Raw genomic sequence first — 19,940 nt, 5'->3', positions numbered from 1 at the left:
GTCAGGGCAGCCACTGGCTTCTCCAAAAGCCTGACTTCTGAGATCCTCTGCCATCCCATAGGTCTCTTCTAGGAGACAATGACTTGAACTCTTTCTGCTTGTTCCAGTGATGAGCCCAGGTCCAGTCTTCACTCCATACAACTCTATTCTTGATTCCTTTCCACACTGTTCCTTGCTTTCTAAGGTCATGAGAGTCTCCTGGAGTGGTAGACCCAGCTAGGGGTCTAGAACTGGAAACTGAAAGCCACAGCCTGGCTGCTGTTAATGCTGCTGCTACAATGATGACTGTCTCCCTGCACAGAGCATACTGCCTAGGCCAGGCTTCTGGGAAAATGAGCGTTTTCCAGGTGACTCCTGTTGTTAGAGAAGGTAAGAACATTGAATCTGACTTCTGTGGCTTTGTCCATTGAGAAATGTACCAGCATTTTTCAATTGTGTCCTACAGAAGTCTCTGTCCTAGAGGACAGGTGGAAATGTTCTGTGAGCACATAAGCATGAGAAATTGGGAAATGCTGATCACTATCCCCTCCTTTTGGAGATTTTTCATATCTTTTTTTTTTTTTTTAGATGGGGTTTTGCTATGTTGCTCAGGGTAGTGTCAAACTCCTGGGCTCAAGCAATCCTCCCACCTTAGCCTCCCAAGTAGCGGGGATTACAGGTGCATACCACTGCACCCAGCTCATATCCCTTTCCCAACAAAGGCTTTGAGAAGTCCTACAATAAAGAGGCTTGTTCAATTTTGATTAGTTGAATCTTTTCTAAACTAACTCACTCATGATTTACTTTTTGTTTTATATAGCATACCTACAAACATCTGAAAGCACAAATTGGAAAATGCTGCTCCATATTATCAGTGGTTCTCAGTTCTTAGACTGATTTTAAAAGAGCTTATAAACATGATTTGGTCAGGTAATTAGTAATTGCAGCTTATTTTTATACTTTTTCCTTTGTAGTAGTCATTTGTTAGTGGCCAAGGAAAGATTTCACTCCCTTGTTTCCACAATTAGAAAACTCTTTGGCAAAAAAAGAAATACTAAAGGACGGACTCATTTTTACAAATTATAATTATTTAAATTTAAAATAAATTTACATTTTACCTCATGACTCCTCAAGAAACAAATGGCATGGTATAGTGGAAAGACTTCCCCATCTTGAAATTGGAAGATCTGGGCCCTCCTTCCAGAGCTACGTCTTACTGATAATGCAACCGAGGGCATGCTGGCACTTCCCTGAGCCAAGTTCTTTACCTCTCCAGTGGGAGGAAGATAATTTCTACTCTGCACACCTGGCACACATGTTGTGAGGATCAAATAAGGTAAGAAATGCCAATACATTTTGTACATTGGAAAGTTCTGATCAAATAAGGTAAGAAATGCCAATACATTTTGTACACTGGAAAGTTCTGATCAAATAAGATAAGGAATGCCAATACATTTTGTACACTGGAAAGTTCTAAGCAAATGTATAGTATTATTACTGAAAAATATGCTAGAGGTTTGTCTTCAAAATGGTACTAAAGCAAAGAACATTTCAAAATTGGAAATAATAAATAAGATGGGGTGGGTACTCTAGAACTGTAAATATCTTACGATTTCATTTTTTAGGAAGATAAAATAGCAACATCACTGTCTACTTGGGAGGGCCATAGTTCCCCTGGGTCTCTCTTTAGGACTCTTGGCCTCCATCAGCTAAAGCCAGAAACCATGGAATAGAGGACCCAGAAGAACCCTGACATCATTCAGTACAACCATCTCATTCCACAAGCATGAAAACTGGCCTGGAAAGCGTGTTGCGGCTTATTCAAGAGCTCACTGCAATGTGTTTCAAGCTGATAGTACTATCTTACAAAGCAGGGCAAATAGGAGCCTGTCTTTCAAAGGGGGATTTATCCCCTCCCTTGAAATGCCAGCATTGAGCCCAGAAATGAGTCTCCATGAACTGTCTGCCCATCCAGATGCAGTGCATGCTATGAAAACATACAATGATCCTTTTCCTGTCAGCAAATCTAGGAGCTCAGAGATTACCTGTTCTCTAACTTTTCAGTCAACTACGGGAATCCCTGAAAGAGCCTGCTTTCTTGTTGACAGAAATTGAGCATTGCTACCGTCAGGAACAACCCAGGTCTTTCTTGATAACCAACCTCTAAAGCCTGCCAGTGCAATTGCAACCTCTACTTTTCATTGGCCCACTTCATCCCATCCCCCAGAGTGATGCGCCTGGGGCTGGAGCAGCTTACAGTAGGCTGAAGAGCTCCCTGTAGCTCTCGTCACCTTTCCCTTCTGACACCATGCTGTCCAGCTTGTCAATCAACTCGGCCTCCACCTAGAAGGAAGCAGATACTTCATAAACCTGAGATAATCTCTGAGGAAAAATTGGAAATCCAGTTCCTGTGGTAGGTGAAGATGGTGGGAAACTACTTCCTGATTTTGTCCTTGCTCCAAAGAAATCCCAGGGAAGATAATATCTTACCTATATTATCTTACCTATAGCACAAGAAACCACTCTGCCTCCCCAAATCAAGAAGGCCTCCCACTCTAGTGGTTTGAATAAGAGGTAAGACTTGAAAGTCTCAGGTACTCTTTCCAATCTAAGGGCAAAAGGCAAGGATTCCCTAAAGAGCAAAGTATTTTGGATTAAAAAAAGGCCTTTTTGGATTTTTTTCCCCTTATAAATATTAATTCAAAAGAATCTGTATGCATAAAATACATTTGATTAGAACCTTACCCTCTAGTCAGCCAGTCCAAAAGGATGCTTTATGGGAGCTTGTCCTCTCTCTAATGGGTGGCATTAAATGGAACTGAATGAGATCTGAGTGTTTCCTCCAGAGATTTTCCTTCAGGATAACAGCCTCCACTGTTTGTACCCACAGAACCTAGAGCCCTCACGGCTGCTGTTCCTATCACTGGACCATCTCTGGGCCCCTGCATTTGTTATTGGATACCTAAATCATAAGGAGCAAGGCTACACTCGTTCCTCCCCTGTGGATTTGCAAGAGCATTCAGCAGTACTCAGTCACTCTTCTTTTTTCTTTCAAGTCTGGGGATACCTGTGCTGGATTGTTTGACTGTTGATTAACTGTTGGATACCTGTGCCAGGTTTGTTACGTGGGTAAACATGGGCCATGGTGGTTTGCTGCACCTATCAACCCATCACCTAGGTATTAAGCCCCAGATGCATTGGCTATTTATCCTGATCTCAGCCATTTTTCTAATAGGCCTCACTGGATTTACTCTGAGGTGAGAAACTGGTTGTAAGTTGTATGATGTAAAATTGTTTTAATTCTTTATTAACCTTTATTTATTTATTTATTTTGAGACAGAGTCTCATTCTGTCATCCAGGCTGCAGTGCACAGGTGCAATCTTGACTCATTGCAACCTCAAGCAATTCTCCTGACTCAGCCTCCTGAGTAGCTGGGATTATAAGCGTGCACCACCATGCCCAGCTAATTTTTTTTTAAATTTTTAGTAGAGAGGGGGTTTCACCATGTTGCCCAGGCTGGTCTTGAACTCCTGACCTCAGGTGATCCACCCTCATCCACTCCCATGCCTATGTTGGGATTATAGGCATGAACTGCCACGCACAGCCCCTTTATTAACCTTTAAACTGTGGCACTGTGATATTATTTATTTAGTATTTCATATAAACAAAAAAGCCACAGCACAGCTGCATGAAATAACGTGCTACAAACAGAAACCTTTCTCACTCCACAGAGGACAAAGAATCCTAAGGCAAAAAAATAATAAAAGAATAACTGAATTAGTAAATTCATTGAAGGCAATTAGGGCCTCTGAAGTTTGATGACCAGAAAATGAGGACAGATCTATAAATATGGCCTTTTTTATAGTGGTCTGCTACATGGCTAAGGCAGGGGTGAGTGAATTGTTTGAATATACATTTCAGAAGAAACAGAAAGTCTGAGACCTGGGGTCCTTAGGGATTGAAGCCATCGCACTCTGTGTAGTGAAGAGGCATAAGCAGGGGCTTGCCTGGGGTCATATGAAGTCAGGACAAGCTGCATCTAGAAGCCAAGGTATATTAGTCCCAGTTCAGAGCATTTCTTGCCTCACTGAGTCAACTTGCTGGCCACGAGGCCCCCAAGAGAAGGACCTGATTATAACAAGGAATCTCTCTTCATACATGATGGTATAGATAGATTGTGACTTCAGAACAGACCAAAAAGGTGGGGAGGGGACCTGGAGCAGCAGAGAGTACAACAATGTAAACAGGGTACAACAGTCCACTAGAATCTAAATGGTTCTCAAAAGGGGTCTCTGGGTGAGCAGCAGCAGTCTCACCAAAGATAGTGTTAGAAATTCAAATTCTCAGGCCTCTTATACTTTGTTGGATCAGAGACTCAGGGTTGGAGTGCACAAGCTGTGCTTTAATGAGTCTTCCATGTGCTTCTGATGCCTATTCAAGCATTTGAACTTTTGTATTGGGCAAAGAAGCTGGTGATGGGGCTGGGTGTGGTGGCTCATGCCTGTAATCCCAGCACTTTGGGAGGTTGAGACAGACAGATCACCTCAGATCAGGAGTTTAAGACTAGCCTGACCAACATGGTGAAAATGTGTCTCTACTACAAATACAAAAAAATTAGCCAGGCGTGGTGGCACCTGCCTGTAGTCCTGGCTATTCGGGAGGCTGAGGCAGGAGAATCACTTGAACCCAGGAGGTGGAGGTTGTAGTGAGCTGAGATCATGCCACTGAACTCCAGCCTCAGCAACAGACCAAAACTCCAACTCAAAAAAAAAAAAAAAAAAGCTGATGATGCAAGAATATGGGGGACATTACTTTATCATCCCTACAGAGCTCATAAAGGAAGAAGTTATTAGGAGAAATCTAGAAATCTAAAACATGGGACACTGAATATCAATGCGTGCAAAATCAACATCTCTAAGTCAAACAAAATAATAAGTTCTTCAAATATACTATGTTGTAATTAGTGACAATGACCATCAGGTTTGCAGAGTTACTTTTATTCCATAGAACCAATATTCCTGAATTGACATCTTTCTTCAACAAATATTTGTCCTGTGACATAATGAGCTGCATAGTTCTGATATTTACCTCTCTAACCCCAAGTTTCTATGTTTGTGAAACAGGAATGGTGGTAACATTCCTCTTTGGTGTCACTGTACCCTGGATCTTGGGAAATAGTAAGTGCTAGTTTTGATTTTCATCTCTATGAGCCTACCAGGTCCCAGGCACCATGGTGGGTTCTGAGAAATAAAATGCACAAGAAATAATCCTGGTCCCTAAGAGTCCATCATCTGGCAGGGGAGGCAGGTAAGACAGCTGACACAGCTCAGCATGGTAACTGCTTAGACAAAACACACACAGAAAAGGTGGTCTGGATTTCAAAAAATCATGCTATAAAAACTTAAATGATTTGCTCCAGTGACTACAGGTTGAGAAATTTACCTAAGAAAATAGGAATAAATGTTTTTATATTAACAACAAAAATTAGGAACAAACATAAGTTTCTAAAATTAGGGGCTGGGTGCAGTGGTTCATGCCTGTAATCCCAGCATTTTGGGATACCAAGGTGGTGGATCACATGAGGTCAGGTGTTCGAGACCAGCCTGACCAACATGGTGAAAACCCATCTCTTCTAGAAAAAAAAAAAAAAAAAAAAAAAAAAAAAAAATTAGCTAGGTATGGTGGCGCATGCCTGTAATCCCAGCTACTTTTAAAGCTGAGGCAGGAGAATTGCTTGAATTTGGGAGGAGGAGGAGGAGGATCTTGCAGTGAGCCAAGATCATCCCACTGCACTCCAGCCTGAGCAACAAGAGCAAAACTTTTGAAAAAAAAATTAAATTAAAATTAAATAAAATTAGGAGCTTAACAAAATATATTACGGTCCAGCCATACGATGGAATGCCATGTAGCCTCTAAACTGACAGGGTGGTATAGGGAAACATTAATTCACATGAAGAGGTAGTCATAACAAGTTACTACCAAAAAAGGGAAATTACAAACCAATATATACAACAATTTCATTTTTTAAGTTAAAAAAGTCTATGTATTGGGAAGAAAAAGTCTAAAAAAGACATTAAAAAAAACCCCTCCTCTTCAAGTTACTAACATGGTACGATTATGGGTTAAAATTTTTCATTATAGTTATTGCATTTTTTTATTATACTTTAAGTTCTGGGGTACATGTGCAGATTGTGCAGGACTGTTACATAGGTATACACATGCTATGATGGTTAGCTATATCCATCCCCCCATCACCAACTTTAGGTATTTCTCCTAATGTTATCCTTCCCCAATCCCCCTACCCCTGCTGTCCCTCCCTTAGCCTCCCTACCCCCAAAAGGCCCCAATGTATGATGTTCCCCTCCCTGTGTCCATGTGTTCTCATTGTTCAACACCCACTTCTGAGTGAGAACATGTGGTGTTTGGTTTTCTGTTCTGGTGTCAGTTTGCTGAGAATGATGATTTCCAGCTTCATCCATGTCCCTACCTGGATGTCCCAGCTTTACCTATGTCCTTTTTTATGGCTGCATAGTATTCCATGGTGTGTATGTGCCACATTTTCTTTATCCAGTCTTCCATTGATGGGCATTTGGGCTGGTTCCGAGTCTTTGCTAAATAGTACCTCAATGAACATATGTGTGCATGTGTCTTTATAATAGAACAATTTATAATCCTTTGGGTATATACCCAGTAGTGGGATTGCTGGGTCAAATGGTATTTCTAGTTCTAGATCCTTGAGGAATTGCCACACTGTCTTCCACAATGGTTGACCTGATTTACATTCCCACCAACAGTGTAAAAGCATTTCTATTTCTCCACATCCTCTCCAGCATCTGTTGTCTCCTGATTTTTTAATGATCACCATTCTAACTGGCATGAGATGGCATCTCATTATGGTTTTGATTTGCATTTCTCTAATGACCAGTGATGATGCCTTTTTTTCATATGGTGTTGGTTGCTGGTTACATACATGTCTCCTTTTGAGAAGTACCTGTTCATATCATTTGCCCACTTTTTGATAGGGTTCCTTCTTTTTCCTGTAAATTTCTTTAAGTTCTTTATAGATTCTGGATATTAGCCCTTTGTCAGATGGGTAGATTGCAAAAATTTTTTCTCATTCTGTAGATTGCTTGTTCACTCTGATGGTAGTTTCTTTTGCTGTGCAGAAGCTCTTTAATTAGATCCCATTTGTCTATTTTGGCTTCTGTTGCCATTGCTTTTGGTGTTTTAGCCATGAAGTCCTTGCCCATGCCTATGTCCTGAATGGTATTACCTAGGTTTTCTTCTAGGGTTTTTATGGTTTTAGGTCTTATATTTAAATCTTTAATCCGTCTTGATTAATTTTCATATAAGGTGTCAGGAAGGGATCCAGTTTCAGTGTTCTGCATATGGCTAGCCAGTTTTCCCAACACCATTTACTAAATAGAGAATCCTTTACCCATTGCTTGTTTTTGTCAGGTTTGTTAAAGATGTGATGGTTGTAGATATGTGGTGCCATTTCTGAGGCCTCTATTTTGTTTCATTGGTCTATTTCTCTGTTTTTATATCAATACCATGCTGTTTTGATTACTGTAGCCTTGTAGTATAGTTTGAAGTCAGATAGTGTGATGACTCCAGCTTTGTGTTTTTTGCTTAGGATTGTCTTGGCTATATGGGCTCTTTTTGGGTCCATATGAAATTTAAAGTAGCTTTTATTTTTCTAATTCCATGCAGAGAGTCAATGGTAGTTTAATGGTGATAGCATTAAATCTATAAATTACTCTGGGCAGTATGGCCATTTTCATGATACTGATTTTTCCTAACCATGAGCATGGAATGTTTTTCCACTTGTTTGTGTTTTCTCTTATTTCCTTGAGCAGTGGCTTGTAGGTCTCCTTGAAGAGGTCCTTTACACCTTTGTTAGTTGTATTCCTAGGTATTTTATTCTGTTTGTAGCAATTGTGAATGGGAGTCCACTCATGATTTGGCTCTCTGTCTGTTATTGGTATATAGGAATGCTTGCACATTCATTTTGTATCCTGAGACTCTGCTGAAGTTGCTTATCAGCTTAAGGAGATTTTGGGCTGAGACAGTGGGGTCTTCTAAATATACAATCATGTCATCTGCAAGTAGAGACAATTTGACTTCCTCCTTTCCTAGTTTCCCTTTATTTCTGGTATGATTGGCCAGAACTTCCAATACTATGTTGAATAAGAGTGGTAAGAGAGGGCATCCTTGTCTTGTACCAGTTTTCAAAGGGAATGCTTCCAGTTTTTGCCCATTCAGTATGATATCGTCTGTGGGTCTGTCATGAAAAGCTCTTGTTATTTTGAGATACATTCCATCAACACCTAGTTTATCGAGAGTTTTTAGCATAAAGGGCTGTTAAATTTTGTTGAAGGCCATAGCATGGATGGTCTTTACAATTTGGTATGTTTTTGCAGCAGCTGGTACTGGTTGTTTCTTTCCAGGTTTATTGCTTCCTTCAGGAGCTCTTGTAAGACAGGCCTGGTGGTGACAAAATCTCTCAGCATTTGCTTGTCTGTAAAGGATTTTATTTCTCCTGTGCTTATGAAGCTTAGTTTGGCTGGATATGAAATTCTGGGTTGAAATTCTTTTCTTTAAGAATGTTGCATATTGCCCCCCGCCCACCTGCACTTTTGGCTTGTAGGGTTTCTGCAGAAAGATCTGCTGTTATTCTAATGGGCTTTCCTTTGTGGGTAACATGTCCTTTCTCTTTGGCTGCCCTTAACATTTTTTCTTTCATTTCAACCGCAGTGAATCTGATGATTATGTGTCTTGGGGTTGCTCTTCTCAAGGAGTATCTTTGTGATGTTCTCTGTATTTCCTGAATTTGAATGTTAGCCTGCCTTGCTAGGTTGGGGAAATTCTTCTGGATAATATCCTGAAGAGTGTTTTCCAACTTGGTTTCATTCTCCGTGAAAGTGACAGGTACACTGATAGGTTGGGGAAATTCTTCTGGATAATATCCTGAAGAGTGTTTTCCAACTTGGTTTCATTCTCCCTGAAAGTGACAGGTACACTGATCAAATGTAGATATGATCTTTTCACATAACCTCATATTTCTTGAGGGCTTTGTTCATTTCTTTTCACTCATTTTTTCTCTAATCTTGTCTTCCCGCTTTTTCTTTCTTACTTTTTTTCTTTTTTTGAGACAGAGTCTTGCTCTGTCACCCAGGCTGGAGTGCAATAGCGTGATCTTCACTCACCACAACCTCCACCTCCTGGGTTCAAGTGATTCTCCTGGCTTAGCCTCCCGAGTAGCTGGATTACAGGTGTGTGCCTCCACATCCAGCTAATTTTTTGTGTTTTTAGTAGAGACAGGGTTTCACCATGTTGGCCAGGCTGGTCTTGAACTCCTGACCTTGTGATCCACCTGCCACAACCTCCCAAAGTGCTGGGATTACAGGTGTGAGCCACCAAGCCTGGCCTGTCTTCTCACTTTATATTGTGCTGATCTTCTGTCTCTGATATCCTTTCTTCTGGTTGATGGATTTGGCTACTGAAACGTGTATGCTTCATGAAGTTCTTATGCTGTGTTTTTAAGTTCCATCGGGTCATTTATGTTCTTCTCTAAATTGAGTATTCTAGTTAGCATTTCATCTAATATTTTTTCAAGGTTCTTAGCTTGTTGCATTAGGTTAGAACATGCTCCTTTAGCTCAGAGAAATTTGTTATTACCCACCTTCTGAAGCCCGCTTCTGTCAATTTGCCAAACTCATTCTCCATCCAGGTTTGTTCCCTTGTTGGTGAGCAGTTGTGATGCTCACCATCACTGTGAGCAGAGATTGCTGCCTGTTCTATCCTCTGGTAGCTTCATCCCAGAGGGGTACCTGCCAGATGCCAGCCAGAGCTTTCCTGCATGAGGTGTCTGTCAGCCCTTACTGGGAGGTATCTCCCAGTCAGGATACATAGGGATCAGGGAGCCACTTGAGGAGGCAGTCTGTCTCTTATCAGAGCTTGAACGCTTGCTGGAAGATCTGCTGGTTTCCTCAGAGCCACCAGGCAGGAATGTTTAAGTCTGCTGAAGCTGTATCCACAACAGCCCCTTTCCCAGGTGCTCTGTCCTAGGAAAGTGGGGTTTTATTTTTAAGTCCCTGATGGTCTGCTTCCTTTTTTCAGAGATGTCCTGCCCAGTGAGGAGGGAGTCTAGTGACACAGTCTGCCTGCAGAGGCTTGCTGAGCTGCCATGGGTTCCACCCAGTTTGAACTTCTTGGTGATTTCATTTACACCGTGATGTTAAAACCGCCTACTTGAGCCTCAGCAATGGCAGATGCCCCTCCCCCCACCGAGCTTGAATGTCCCAAGTTGAGCACAAACTGCTGTGCTGGCTGTGAGAATTTCAAGCCAGTGGATCTTAGCTTGCTGGTCTTCGTAGGGGTGGGACCTACCAAGCCAGATCACTTGGCTTCTGGCTTCAAACCCCTTTCCAGGGTAGTGAATGGTTCTGTCTTGCTGGTGTTCCAGGCACCACTGGGGTATGAAAAAAAAAAAAAAAAAACTGCTGCGGCTAGTTTGTCTTCTCAAACAGCTATCCAGTTTTGTGCTGAAAACCCAGGGTCCTGGTGTTGGGAATCTCTGGTCTGTGGATTGTGAAGACTATAGGAAAAGCACAGTGTCTTGGCCAAAATGCAGGGGCCAGTCCCTAATGGCTTCCCTTGGCAAGGAGAGGGAGTTCCCTGGCCTCTTGTGCTTCCAGGCTGAGGTGACACCCCACCCTGCTTCAGCTCACCTTCCTTGGGCTGTACCCACTGTCCAACCAGTCCTAATGAGATGAAATTGATTTCTTAAGTAGTTGTAAGTGACAATAGTTATATGTATTTATGAAGTATACATTGTAAAATGATTAAATCAAGCTAACATATCTGTCGCCTCACCTACTTTTATTTTGCAGTGAGAAAACTCCATGTCTACTCTTTTAGCAATTTTGAAATACACAATACATTATTATTATTATTTTGAGAGAAGTCTTGCTCTGTTGCCCAGGCTGGAGTGCTGTGGCTCACTACAACCTCCGCCTCCCAGGTTCAAGTGATTCTCCTGCTTCAGCTTCTTGAGTAGCTGGGATTACAGGCACAAATGCCGCCATGACTGGCTAATTTTTGCACAATACATTATTATTAACTATAGTCACTATGTGGTGCAGCAGCCCACTAAAGCTTATTCCTCCTAACTTTGAAACTTTGTATCCTTTGATGGTCAGTTGATTTTTTTCTTTTCTTTTTCTTAAGCGTCTCATTGTCCAAACCTACTTGTTTTTCTTCTGTTACCTGATTTTTGACCAAGGCAGAAAGACAATTGAAGAAAGTATACTCTTTTCAACAAAAGGTGCTGGAATAATTGGATATCTTGTTGCAAAATAAAAAAAGAACCTGAACTATCCTTCATAACTTGTACAAAAATCAACTCAGAACAGATCATAGATGTAAATTTAAAATATAAAATTATAAAATGACTAGAAGAAAACATAGGAGACAAATTTCTGTGGTCCTATGTTAAGAAACAGTTCTTGGAGTATGACCCCAAAAGCATGATCTATAAAAGAAAAACATTTTAAATGATCTATAAAAGAAAAACAAATTGGACTTCACAAAAATGAAAAACTTCCATTCTAAGAAATGCATTGTTCAGTAAATGAAAAGATAAGCTAAAGATATACAGAAAATATCTGTAAATCATATACTCAATAAAAGACTTACATACAGAATATATAAAGAACCCTAAAACTCAATGATAAGGAAAGCAACAACTCAAATGAAAATGAACAAAATCTTTGAACCCATTCACCAAAGAAATATAAGGATGGTAAATAAGCACATGAAAAGATGCTCAAAATCATTAGTCACTAGGGAAATGGAAATGAAAACCACAATGATATACAACTACACTTCAATTAGAATAGCTAAAACAAACAAGCAAACAAACAGATAATACAAAGTGCTGGTTACTATGTGGAACAACTGATTACATACTGCTGCTGGGACTTCAAAATGGCATAGCTATTTTAGAAAAGAGTTTGAGAACTTCTTATAAAGCTAACCACATACTTGTCACAAGACCAACAATCCTATTCCTGGGTATTCACTCAAGAAAAATGAAAGTTTATATGCATAAAAATGAAAGCTTATACGCATACATTTCTGCAAAGAAAATGTTTCTAGTAGCTTTATTTATGTCTTTCAAATGGTGAACGAATGAACTAGATACTACTCAGCATAGAAAAACTACTGATACATGCAGTAACGTGGATGAATTTCTCAAAACATTATGCTAAGTGCAAGGGGCCAGTCTCAAAAGGCTGTACTTTGCTTGATTCCATTTATATGACATTCTAGAAAAGGCACAACTATAGTGATGAAGAACAGACCTATGGTTGCATTCGTTAAGTATAGGGAAAGGGTTTGACTACAAATAGACAGCAAGATCAAATTTTTAAGTGTTCAAAAACTCTTGATTGTGGGGGTGGTTACACGACTATGCATTTGCCAAACACATAGAACTGTAACTCAAAAAGAATAAATTTTACTCTATGTAAATTTAAAAATAAATACCTATTTAAAAATTGCTGTTTGCCTGGTCTGCTTCTCACTGTTACTGTTACCTATTCTAAGACCACTGGTTCATCCCAGAATCACAGGCTTGGAAGGAGCTTAGTGGGGAACTGGTACAATTCCCAAGCCAATGCAGAAAATTCCCCTAGAGGTTTCCTGGGAGCTTCTGCTTGAAGATCATCAGCAAAGACAGAAAATCTCTATCTCCCAAGGCAGGCCTGCTTACAGTGGGCAGTTTTTGCTGTTAGCAAGTTATTTCTTTTATTAGCTAAAATCGGCTTATTCACCATTAGCCCCATTGGCCCTAGTACTATTCCCTGGAACTACAGATACAAAGGCAGAGGCCATCTCTGACACCTTAGTGGTGGCAGAAGTACTGCATGGGAGGACAGCCTGAAGTCACTCCGAAGCCAAGGGGCTTGTATCTCCTGGACCAATCCCTCTGTGCAGTAGTCTGTAAAATGCTGGGTGACCCTGAGCCATGAGAAGTCATCTGGTTTGGGTTGCAGCCCTAGAAATTCCTGGACTGTACAGTGAAAATTCTCTGTAAAGGAAGGATACCAACACTCTCAGGGCCCTTTCCTGAATGAAACTGGGAGGCAACAGTCTCACTCATTCTCTTCTTGATCAGAAAGTTACAATGATGTTCATTCCTTTCCTGGCCTCATTATTTTCTGACCTCTAACTTCATGAAGAAAATCCACAAATCAATTTCGGCTTGCAAGTAAGGGAAAACCCCTGAACAGGATTCAACTTAGACAAGCTGAATCCCCACTAGAATCATGGTTTGGTCATCTAGGCCACCTGCCTAAGCAGAAGGGATCAATTCCAGAGAATACCCCAAACACTGCCAAGTGTCTTACCTGTTTGAAGTTGCCATTTTTTCTCTGCTCCCAGTCCATCATATCATGAAAGATGGGAATCATGATATTCCGCACTTCTGGCTGTGGGACAAGTGTCACACCCAGAAAAGGACCGATCATTCCCGGAATAAAGTGGATCTTATGTTCACCTGAACAACAAAACCCAACAGATATTAGTTTATGCCTTCTTTGCTCTTTCCATAGAAGATTCCCAAGTGGGGCCACAGCACACGCTATAATCTATACTGCAAGCTTCCAAGAGCAAAGCAACCTTTCCCCTATGGTTTTCTGAGACACTCCCTCTCAACTTTTTAGAGTTCATAGATAAAACTGGCCTAGCCCAGTTAAAGCAAATGCACGATAATCACAAAACTGCTTTTCCAAAGAATTTCCTGAAAGGTCCCGAACTACCTGAAAATCTCCCAGAGATGAAGGAACAGAGTTTGCTACTCTAAACAGAATGGGTTTCTAAGTAACTTATGAGTTTCTGAGTAACACTGTGGTCTATTCACAGTGTTTATTTAACAAGAAAATCCTATACGTTTCTGCTTAAATACAATGCACTCTCCTTGGAGTTTCTAGCTGTAGCCCAGAGACATTTAAGTGATAAGGATATGCAGTCCCTGGTCTAGCCAGCAGAGATCCAAAGTCCATGGGCCTTTTCACTGCCTATGTTCATGTATGCCAAATAAGTCCTCCTCCTGAGCTAGCAGGAGCCTCCTGCACAGCCCTACCCTAACAGGCTAGCTTAGAGATTCTGTCTTTACCCACCTTGAACTCCTTTTGTGTTCATATTGCATTTCTGATAGTACCACTACACCTATATGGCTCAGCTCAACACTCAACTTCCTTAATGAGGCATATCCATTCCAAGAGAGTGATGTGGGTTTTCCTCTCATTGGCCTGCCAATGAGAAGCCAGAGCCAGCCCTGTGGATGATGGACTAGGATATTTCTTTTTCCTTGCAATGGTGAAACAGAATGAACCATCTTTCAGAGTTCTGCTCCCAGTCCGTCAGAGACTAAGGAGGAGATAAACTGTGGGTCTTTGCAACAATTGCTACAGCCAAGTAAACCCATTTCTTGGGGACCAGAGAATGTCATTTCCACCAAAAGCAATGAGGCAGAAAAGGCTTTATCAGGCATTTAAAATATTTTCCATTTTGAAAACCTGTCTAAGAAGCAAATGTTAGCCCTGAGGCTGGTTCTTCATATTCCAGTTTTGGTACTTGGTGCAGCTGCCAGTCTCTTGCCTTCCTAGGAATTTCAGAATGAACTTCAGGGTTAAAATCCATATCCAAACTCTGCTGGATATAGGGAACCAGAGTGCTGGAAAGTCTGCTTGGGGAAATGCATGCCTACTCATGAATAGAAGGCCCTCCTGCTGGCAGAAATACCTCACATCTTGCTTGCTGCCTGTAGGTTAGTGGTGGAGGTAGTTAACAGAGGACTGAAGATTTTATGACCATAATTCCTACAGCTTCAGAGCCACTATAACAATAGTCGCTTCTCTAGCATCCTGACAGGTCACTCAGAACTCTACAATATCACGGGATGGCCCACTCAGTCACCAGGACAACCCAGAAATTCTACCAAAACACTGATCGGACAAATTTAGATTGAAAGTAGTGGCTATTTTCAAAGCATTCGAGGCAGAAGCTGTGCAAGGAAGGGAAGCCAAAACCGATCTCACTCAGAGGTTGCAGTTCTCTTCTCGTATGTTATTCCATGCAGTTGGTGGCAAGTATCTGATCTGGATGCATGAATACCAGAGATCTAAGAAATGTTTCAGTCTTTATTAAAATTAATAGCCACCTTTGCTCATGTACTGGGCATCTCAGATCTAAGCTTTTGAGCCTGCAACATCCAGACAGGGAAGTGAAGAGCATGGAGGATCTTACAGGCATGGGTTCTCAAACTGGAAAAAAATACTAGAGCCCTCCTCCTTTCTTCCTTTTGATTTTAGTTCCTAAAAAAAGGGATTGTGCATATGTATTACTGAGGTCTTATTTCTTAGCCAAACTCTCCTTGCCAAGGGCTTTATGCACATGTGCTACACCATCCATCTGAGGTGTTATGTGAAAGATATGTAAGGCTCTCTTGGGTCTGAATTAACATTCATAAAGCCTGGGAGACATTATTAGTCTTGTTACTTTCTATTTGGCTATGCAATATGTAGAAGGGAAGAACAGGGAGAAAAAAACCTACCCAAATTCTGCCACATGCTGAACAGTTCATAGGCCATCATTACACGCATGTCCCCATACCTAAGAATAGCAACACAGGAGCCAACCGTTAGTGGGAGAAGGTTCAGGAACAAAGGGCTGCAAACTCATGAGGCCAGTACTTCAGCACTGTTTGTTTCTAATGCTTCCCAACGTGCTAAGCCGTTAGGCTCTCAACTGAACTCCCACACTTGGCCCCCTGGGAAACCACCCAGCTGAGAACCTCGTGGACTTCTAAAGGAGCTGCTCATGGAAACATAGCCCTATTTGGCCAAGTGGTAGGGAGATGAACAGAAGACATTTATCTTACTTATCTAGAATCTTCTTCCTTTTGGCTGAGGTGATAATTTCTAGCTGAAGGCTTGGCTGATTTATGAATAGAACTGCCAGGCTAAAATAAGAATTCCACACCTAGAGAGACAGAGAAAGACAAAACGTGACAGTCTAAGAACTTAATCTTGTCAGGAGAGGTACTAAATACATGCATGTAGCACAGAACCCATTTTATGATCTTAAGATCCTCATTTTTTCCCCTTTTAAATATCTTTGCAAACAGGAATTTGTTTTTCCTTTTTTCCCTCTTGACTCCTTCTGAAGCCAATCATGTTGATTCTGGACTAGAAAGCATACTCATGGAAGTTTGGCTACCAACACTTTCAACAGGGGTATCCCAAGCCATATTCTAATCATCATCAGGCTTGGAAGCTGTTTGATATTATGAATATACTAATAAAGCAAAAACAAGTGAGCTTGGTTTTCGTTTTCTAAGGTTATTGCAATAATAGTGATGGATTTCAGGAGTGCCTACCTTAAAGTCAAAGTCAGTCTCTGTGAAATTCTTGTGCAGTGCAGAGGACAGGTACTGGACGGTAGTGACTATAATACTGCAGTAAGGAAACAAGGCATTGGCAGAATTAAGACTAACAATCGCATATGATGGCTTAGCATCAGTTGTTTATATCCTGTGTGCAAAATTCTTGAGTACAACGTGTTCCCATTTAAAATGTGACTATAAAGGAAAGAGAAAATGGGACAAACTCTTTAGAAAAAAAACTCCATAGAAAACCAGTCTTGGAAAAGTACCCCATAGTTGGCAGGACAGCATAGGACATCAGTGGGTTCTAGACCTAGTTCTGCCATTACCTGGCCTTCATACTTCTCTCTGGGTTTTATTTTCCCTGCCTACAAAAGGTGGTAGGAGTTCAATGGTTCTCCCAGTTCAGAATAGTTCTAGTATTTTGGGTACCTCTGGGTTATCAACAAATATTATGATAACTTTGTAGGACTTAGAACATAATTTTATTACATTTGATAATAGGAGTTTATATAGTTAGTAACTCTTTGCTTTTGTCATACACTATTATTTTCATCTTTGTGTCATTTGAATTCAGCTCGTTTGGTCTAGCTATAGTAATCACTCTCAGTCTTGGCCCGGGCACATAGAAGGGACAATAGGAGGCTGTCCTGCTGGAAGAAGAGAATAAAGTGGAGAGGAAGTCTAGTGGGATAGTCCGTTTGATTACACAGGGCCTTGGCTACCTGGCAAGAGACTTATGGCTAACAGTGGCCGCCTGTGTTTAGATGCAGATGAATGTGACAAAAACAGTACATTAGAAAGACTAGTCTACCAGTAGAGGGGGTGAAAAATCTAGGGTAATAGCTCTGAAAGAAAAGTCTGCTCATGATTTGGAGACTGGCAAGATTACTGATTCATCAGATTTGACACTGTTAACCTGTGTATGGTGACTGGAGGTGCTAACGTGGGAATAATTGGTGTGATTACCAACAGAGAGAGGCAACCTGGGTCTTTTGATGTGGTTCATGTGAAATATGGCGACAGCTTTGCCACTCAACTTTCCAACATTTTTGTTATTGGCAAGGGCAATAAACCACGAATTTCTCTTCCCTGAGGAAAGGGTATCCACCTCACCATTGCTGAAGAGAGACACAAAAGACTGGTGGCCAAACAGAGCAGTGGGTGAAACGGTCCCTGGGTCACATATTAGATCTTTGTACATAATCAAAAATAATGTGGTATTATGATTAATAGCAAAAAAAGAAAGAAAGAAAAGCCGGCTCCTGCAGGACAGGCTGGGGAGCTTGAAGTGCTCTGAATGGAGCTAAGAGATAGAAACAAGAAGGATTCAAATGGAAAAGTCACTATTTGAGGAAGTATCTGTGCAACTTTGTTCATAAACATTCTTCTGTTCTTTATAAAACATGTGTATTTTGGGGAAAGTTACAGTGCTCTATAAAAAGCATAAAGTGGAAAGACCATGCTATTATCTTGCTAATATATCTAACAAAATTTTCACTACATTTTCTCTGTCAATATAAATGGCAGATCAGTGGGAGGAGGCAATGGGTTAGAGTGTGGAGGCCAAGCAGCCTTCTCCTGAGTAGAGGGAGACTAGACGAGCCAGCCCCTTACCCATGTATCATTTGTCTGATTTGCCAGGAGGAAGCATAGGCTAGAAATAGGAATGATGCAGTCAGGTTAGGGTTATCTTTAGAGTAAATTCTGTCAGTAATCAGAATTGGTCAGAGCCTTAAAACCAGGTCTCGGGTGGGTAACTGGCACTGTCTGTGGGAGGTAAGCACTACCTGGTAGACAACATAATTCAAGTTGAGAGGAAGGCTTGGGACAATTCCTAAACCTACAGAGCAGCAGAGGCCAGTGGGCCACTGAGCAGACCATCCTTAAGGAAAAATCCTTCTCTGAATATTGTATTTCACATCCTAAAAATTTCCTTCTCTATCCTTACTGTGCCATCATCTACCAAGCACAAAAATGTTTTTCCCATTTGCCCTCTCCTCTCTGTTCCCATGGCCCTGGACTTCATTTGTTTTGCCTATGTGCTCCCTGTCTGAAACACACATACTCTTCTTATTCTGAGACCAGCTCAGTGATGCTGATGCAGAGCCCTTCCATACTCACTTGCTTGTGAGCAGTCTCATTACCATCCAGTCCCGAGGGAAGACACTCATCTTCATCAGGTTCCGGAACACACAAAAAATCTTCAGCAGAAATTCCTGACAGCAGAAAAAAGCTGACGTGAGATACCACCATCACAATATGCATCTCCTCAATAGGCCTCTCCTGGCCACTTGATCATGAGAATAGGTGCGACCAGTGAGTTAAATCTCGTTCTCTCTGTGAGTTGTTTCTCTCTTAGATGGCTACATAAGAGTGAGTTCTCGGTACTCTCACAGGCCAGATGGAAGCAGACCTAAACTGAGCAGAACAGAGGCAGCTCTATACCCACAGTGCCCAAAGTAGCTCTATACCCACAAAGCCCAAAGCATGGGACAGACTAAGGTCTGGCCAAACTGGTATCTGACTGAGTCCATGGGCTTCATTTTCTGGGGCATGGCCCCTGGGCGGTTTGATTGTAAGAACATGCTTTTTTGGTTATTAAGAACACAATGATGAGAAGCACTTTAGGCCTGGCAAAGAAAAGACCTCTGAAAATCTGCTTGTCCCTGGAAGCAGTGGGGTGCCTAATACTGGTTAACGAAAGGCTTGCAACAATCCAAGAAGTGTTTACTCAAGAAAAATGGATGAATAAGAACAATGAGTTTTGTTGCATTTTAACTTGCACTATTCCCACCCCCTCTAATCTAGACAGTAGCCTTAAAAACAAGCTGCTGTAGAATCATGAAAGTCATGAAAACCAGTCCCCCCACTAGAAGGGACAGAATGGTTTTGAACTCCTTAAAAAAAACCCCCAACCCCTAGAATTGTTATTATTTGACCTGTTTGGCAGCTTCCTAGAAAAGCTGCATTCATAGGGCTTGTCTTAATTTAACCTGACTCAGAGCTCACTCAATGAGGAAAGCTCTATACCCAAGGCATTTGTTGAAACAAACAAACAAACAAAAAACCAACCATATAATTTAACATCCCAGCTGCATGAAGCAGCCATGTCATTTAAGGCAAACAAGAGAATGGCTAAAAAAAATTAACAAGAAAATCAGAGGAATGAAAATATCCATAGGGGGCCCTGAAAAGCTCTGACATATTCCTGGGAATCTAGAAGGTCCCACATGTGTGCAGGGTTGTATACATTCCTAGGGAAGGCCTGAGAAGGCTTAATCTCTCACCTGTGACTGACCTTGAGGCTCTAGGAAAGCAGGAAGTGAAGGCTAAAGCCGAACTGAAAAGTGCTGGAGCAATGACAGTGAGCCCCAACACATACATATAAAAAAAAAAAAAACAACTTAACAAAATGTGGAGAGTTATTGATTTAAGGCATTTAAGAAAATTTCTGTTTAGTTATTAGCTGACCACTAATCTAACTGAATGGAGACTTTAGTGACT

The 19,940-nt window shown here is 41.2% G+C and overlaps 1 protein-coding gene across 37 annotated transcripts in view; it reads right to left on the bottom strand.

Moving 5' to 3' along the window:
• DOCK3 (dedicator of cytokinesis 3) overlaps positions 1-19,940 on the bottom strand; it is a 718,052-nt gene that overhangs the window by 44,126 nt on the left and 653,986 nt on the right. For all 37 annotated transcript variants that reach the window (XM_035275648.3, XM_035275652.3, XM_035275649.3 and 34 more), the window contains 6 exons: positions 18,558-18,652; positions 16,428-16,503; positions 15,930-16,030; positions 15,603-15,661; positions 13,396-13,544; positions 2,237-2,322 (listed from right to left, as the gene is read on the bottom strand). In XM_035275648.3, the coding sequence (XP_035131539.2) occupies positions 2,237-2,322; positions 13,396-13,544; positions 15,603-15,661; positions 15,930-16,030; positions 16,428-16,503; positions 18,558-18,652 (566 nt within the window). The remainder of the gene's footprint in view (positions 1-2,236; positions 2,323-13,395; positions 13,545-15,602; positions 15,662-15,929; positions 16,031-16,427; positions 16,504-18,557; positions 18,653-19,940) is intronic.

The sequence above is a fragment of the Callithrix jacchus genome, chromosome 15, assembly GCF_049354715.1.
Source record: "Callithrix jacchus isolate 240 chromosome 15, calJac240_pri, whole genome shotgun sequence".
NCBI lineage: Eukaryota > Metazoa > Chordata > Mammalia > Primates > Cebidae > Callithrix > Callithrix jacchus.
The sequence above is the reverse complement of the archived record's forward strand: the minus strand, read 5'-3'. Positions and strand labels throughout refer to the sequence as shown.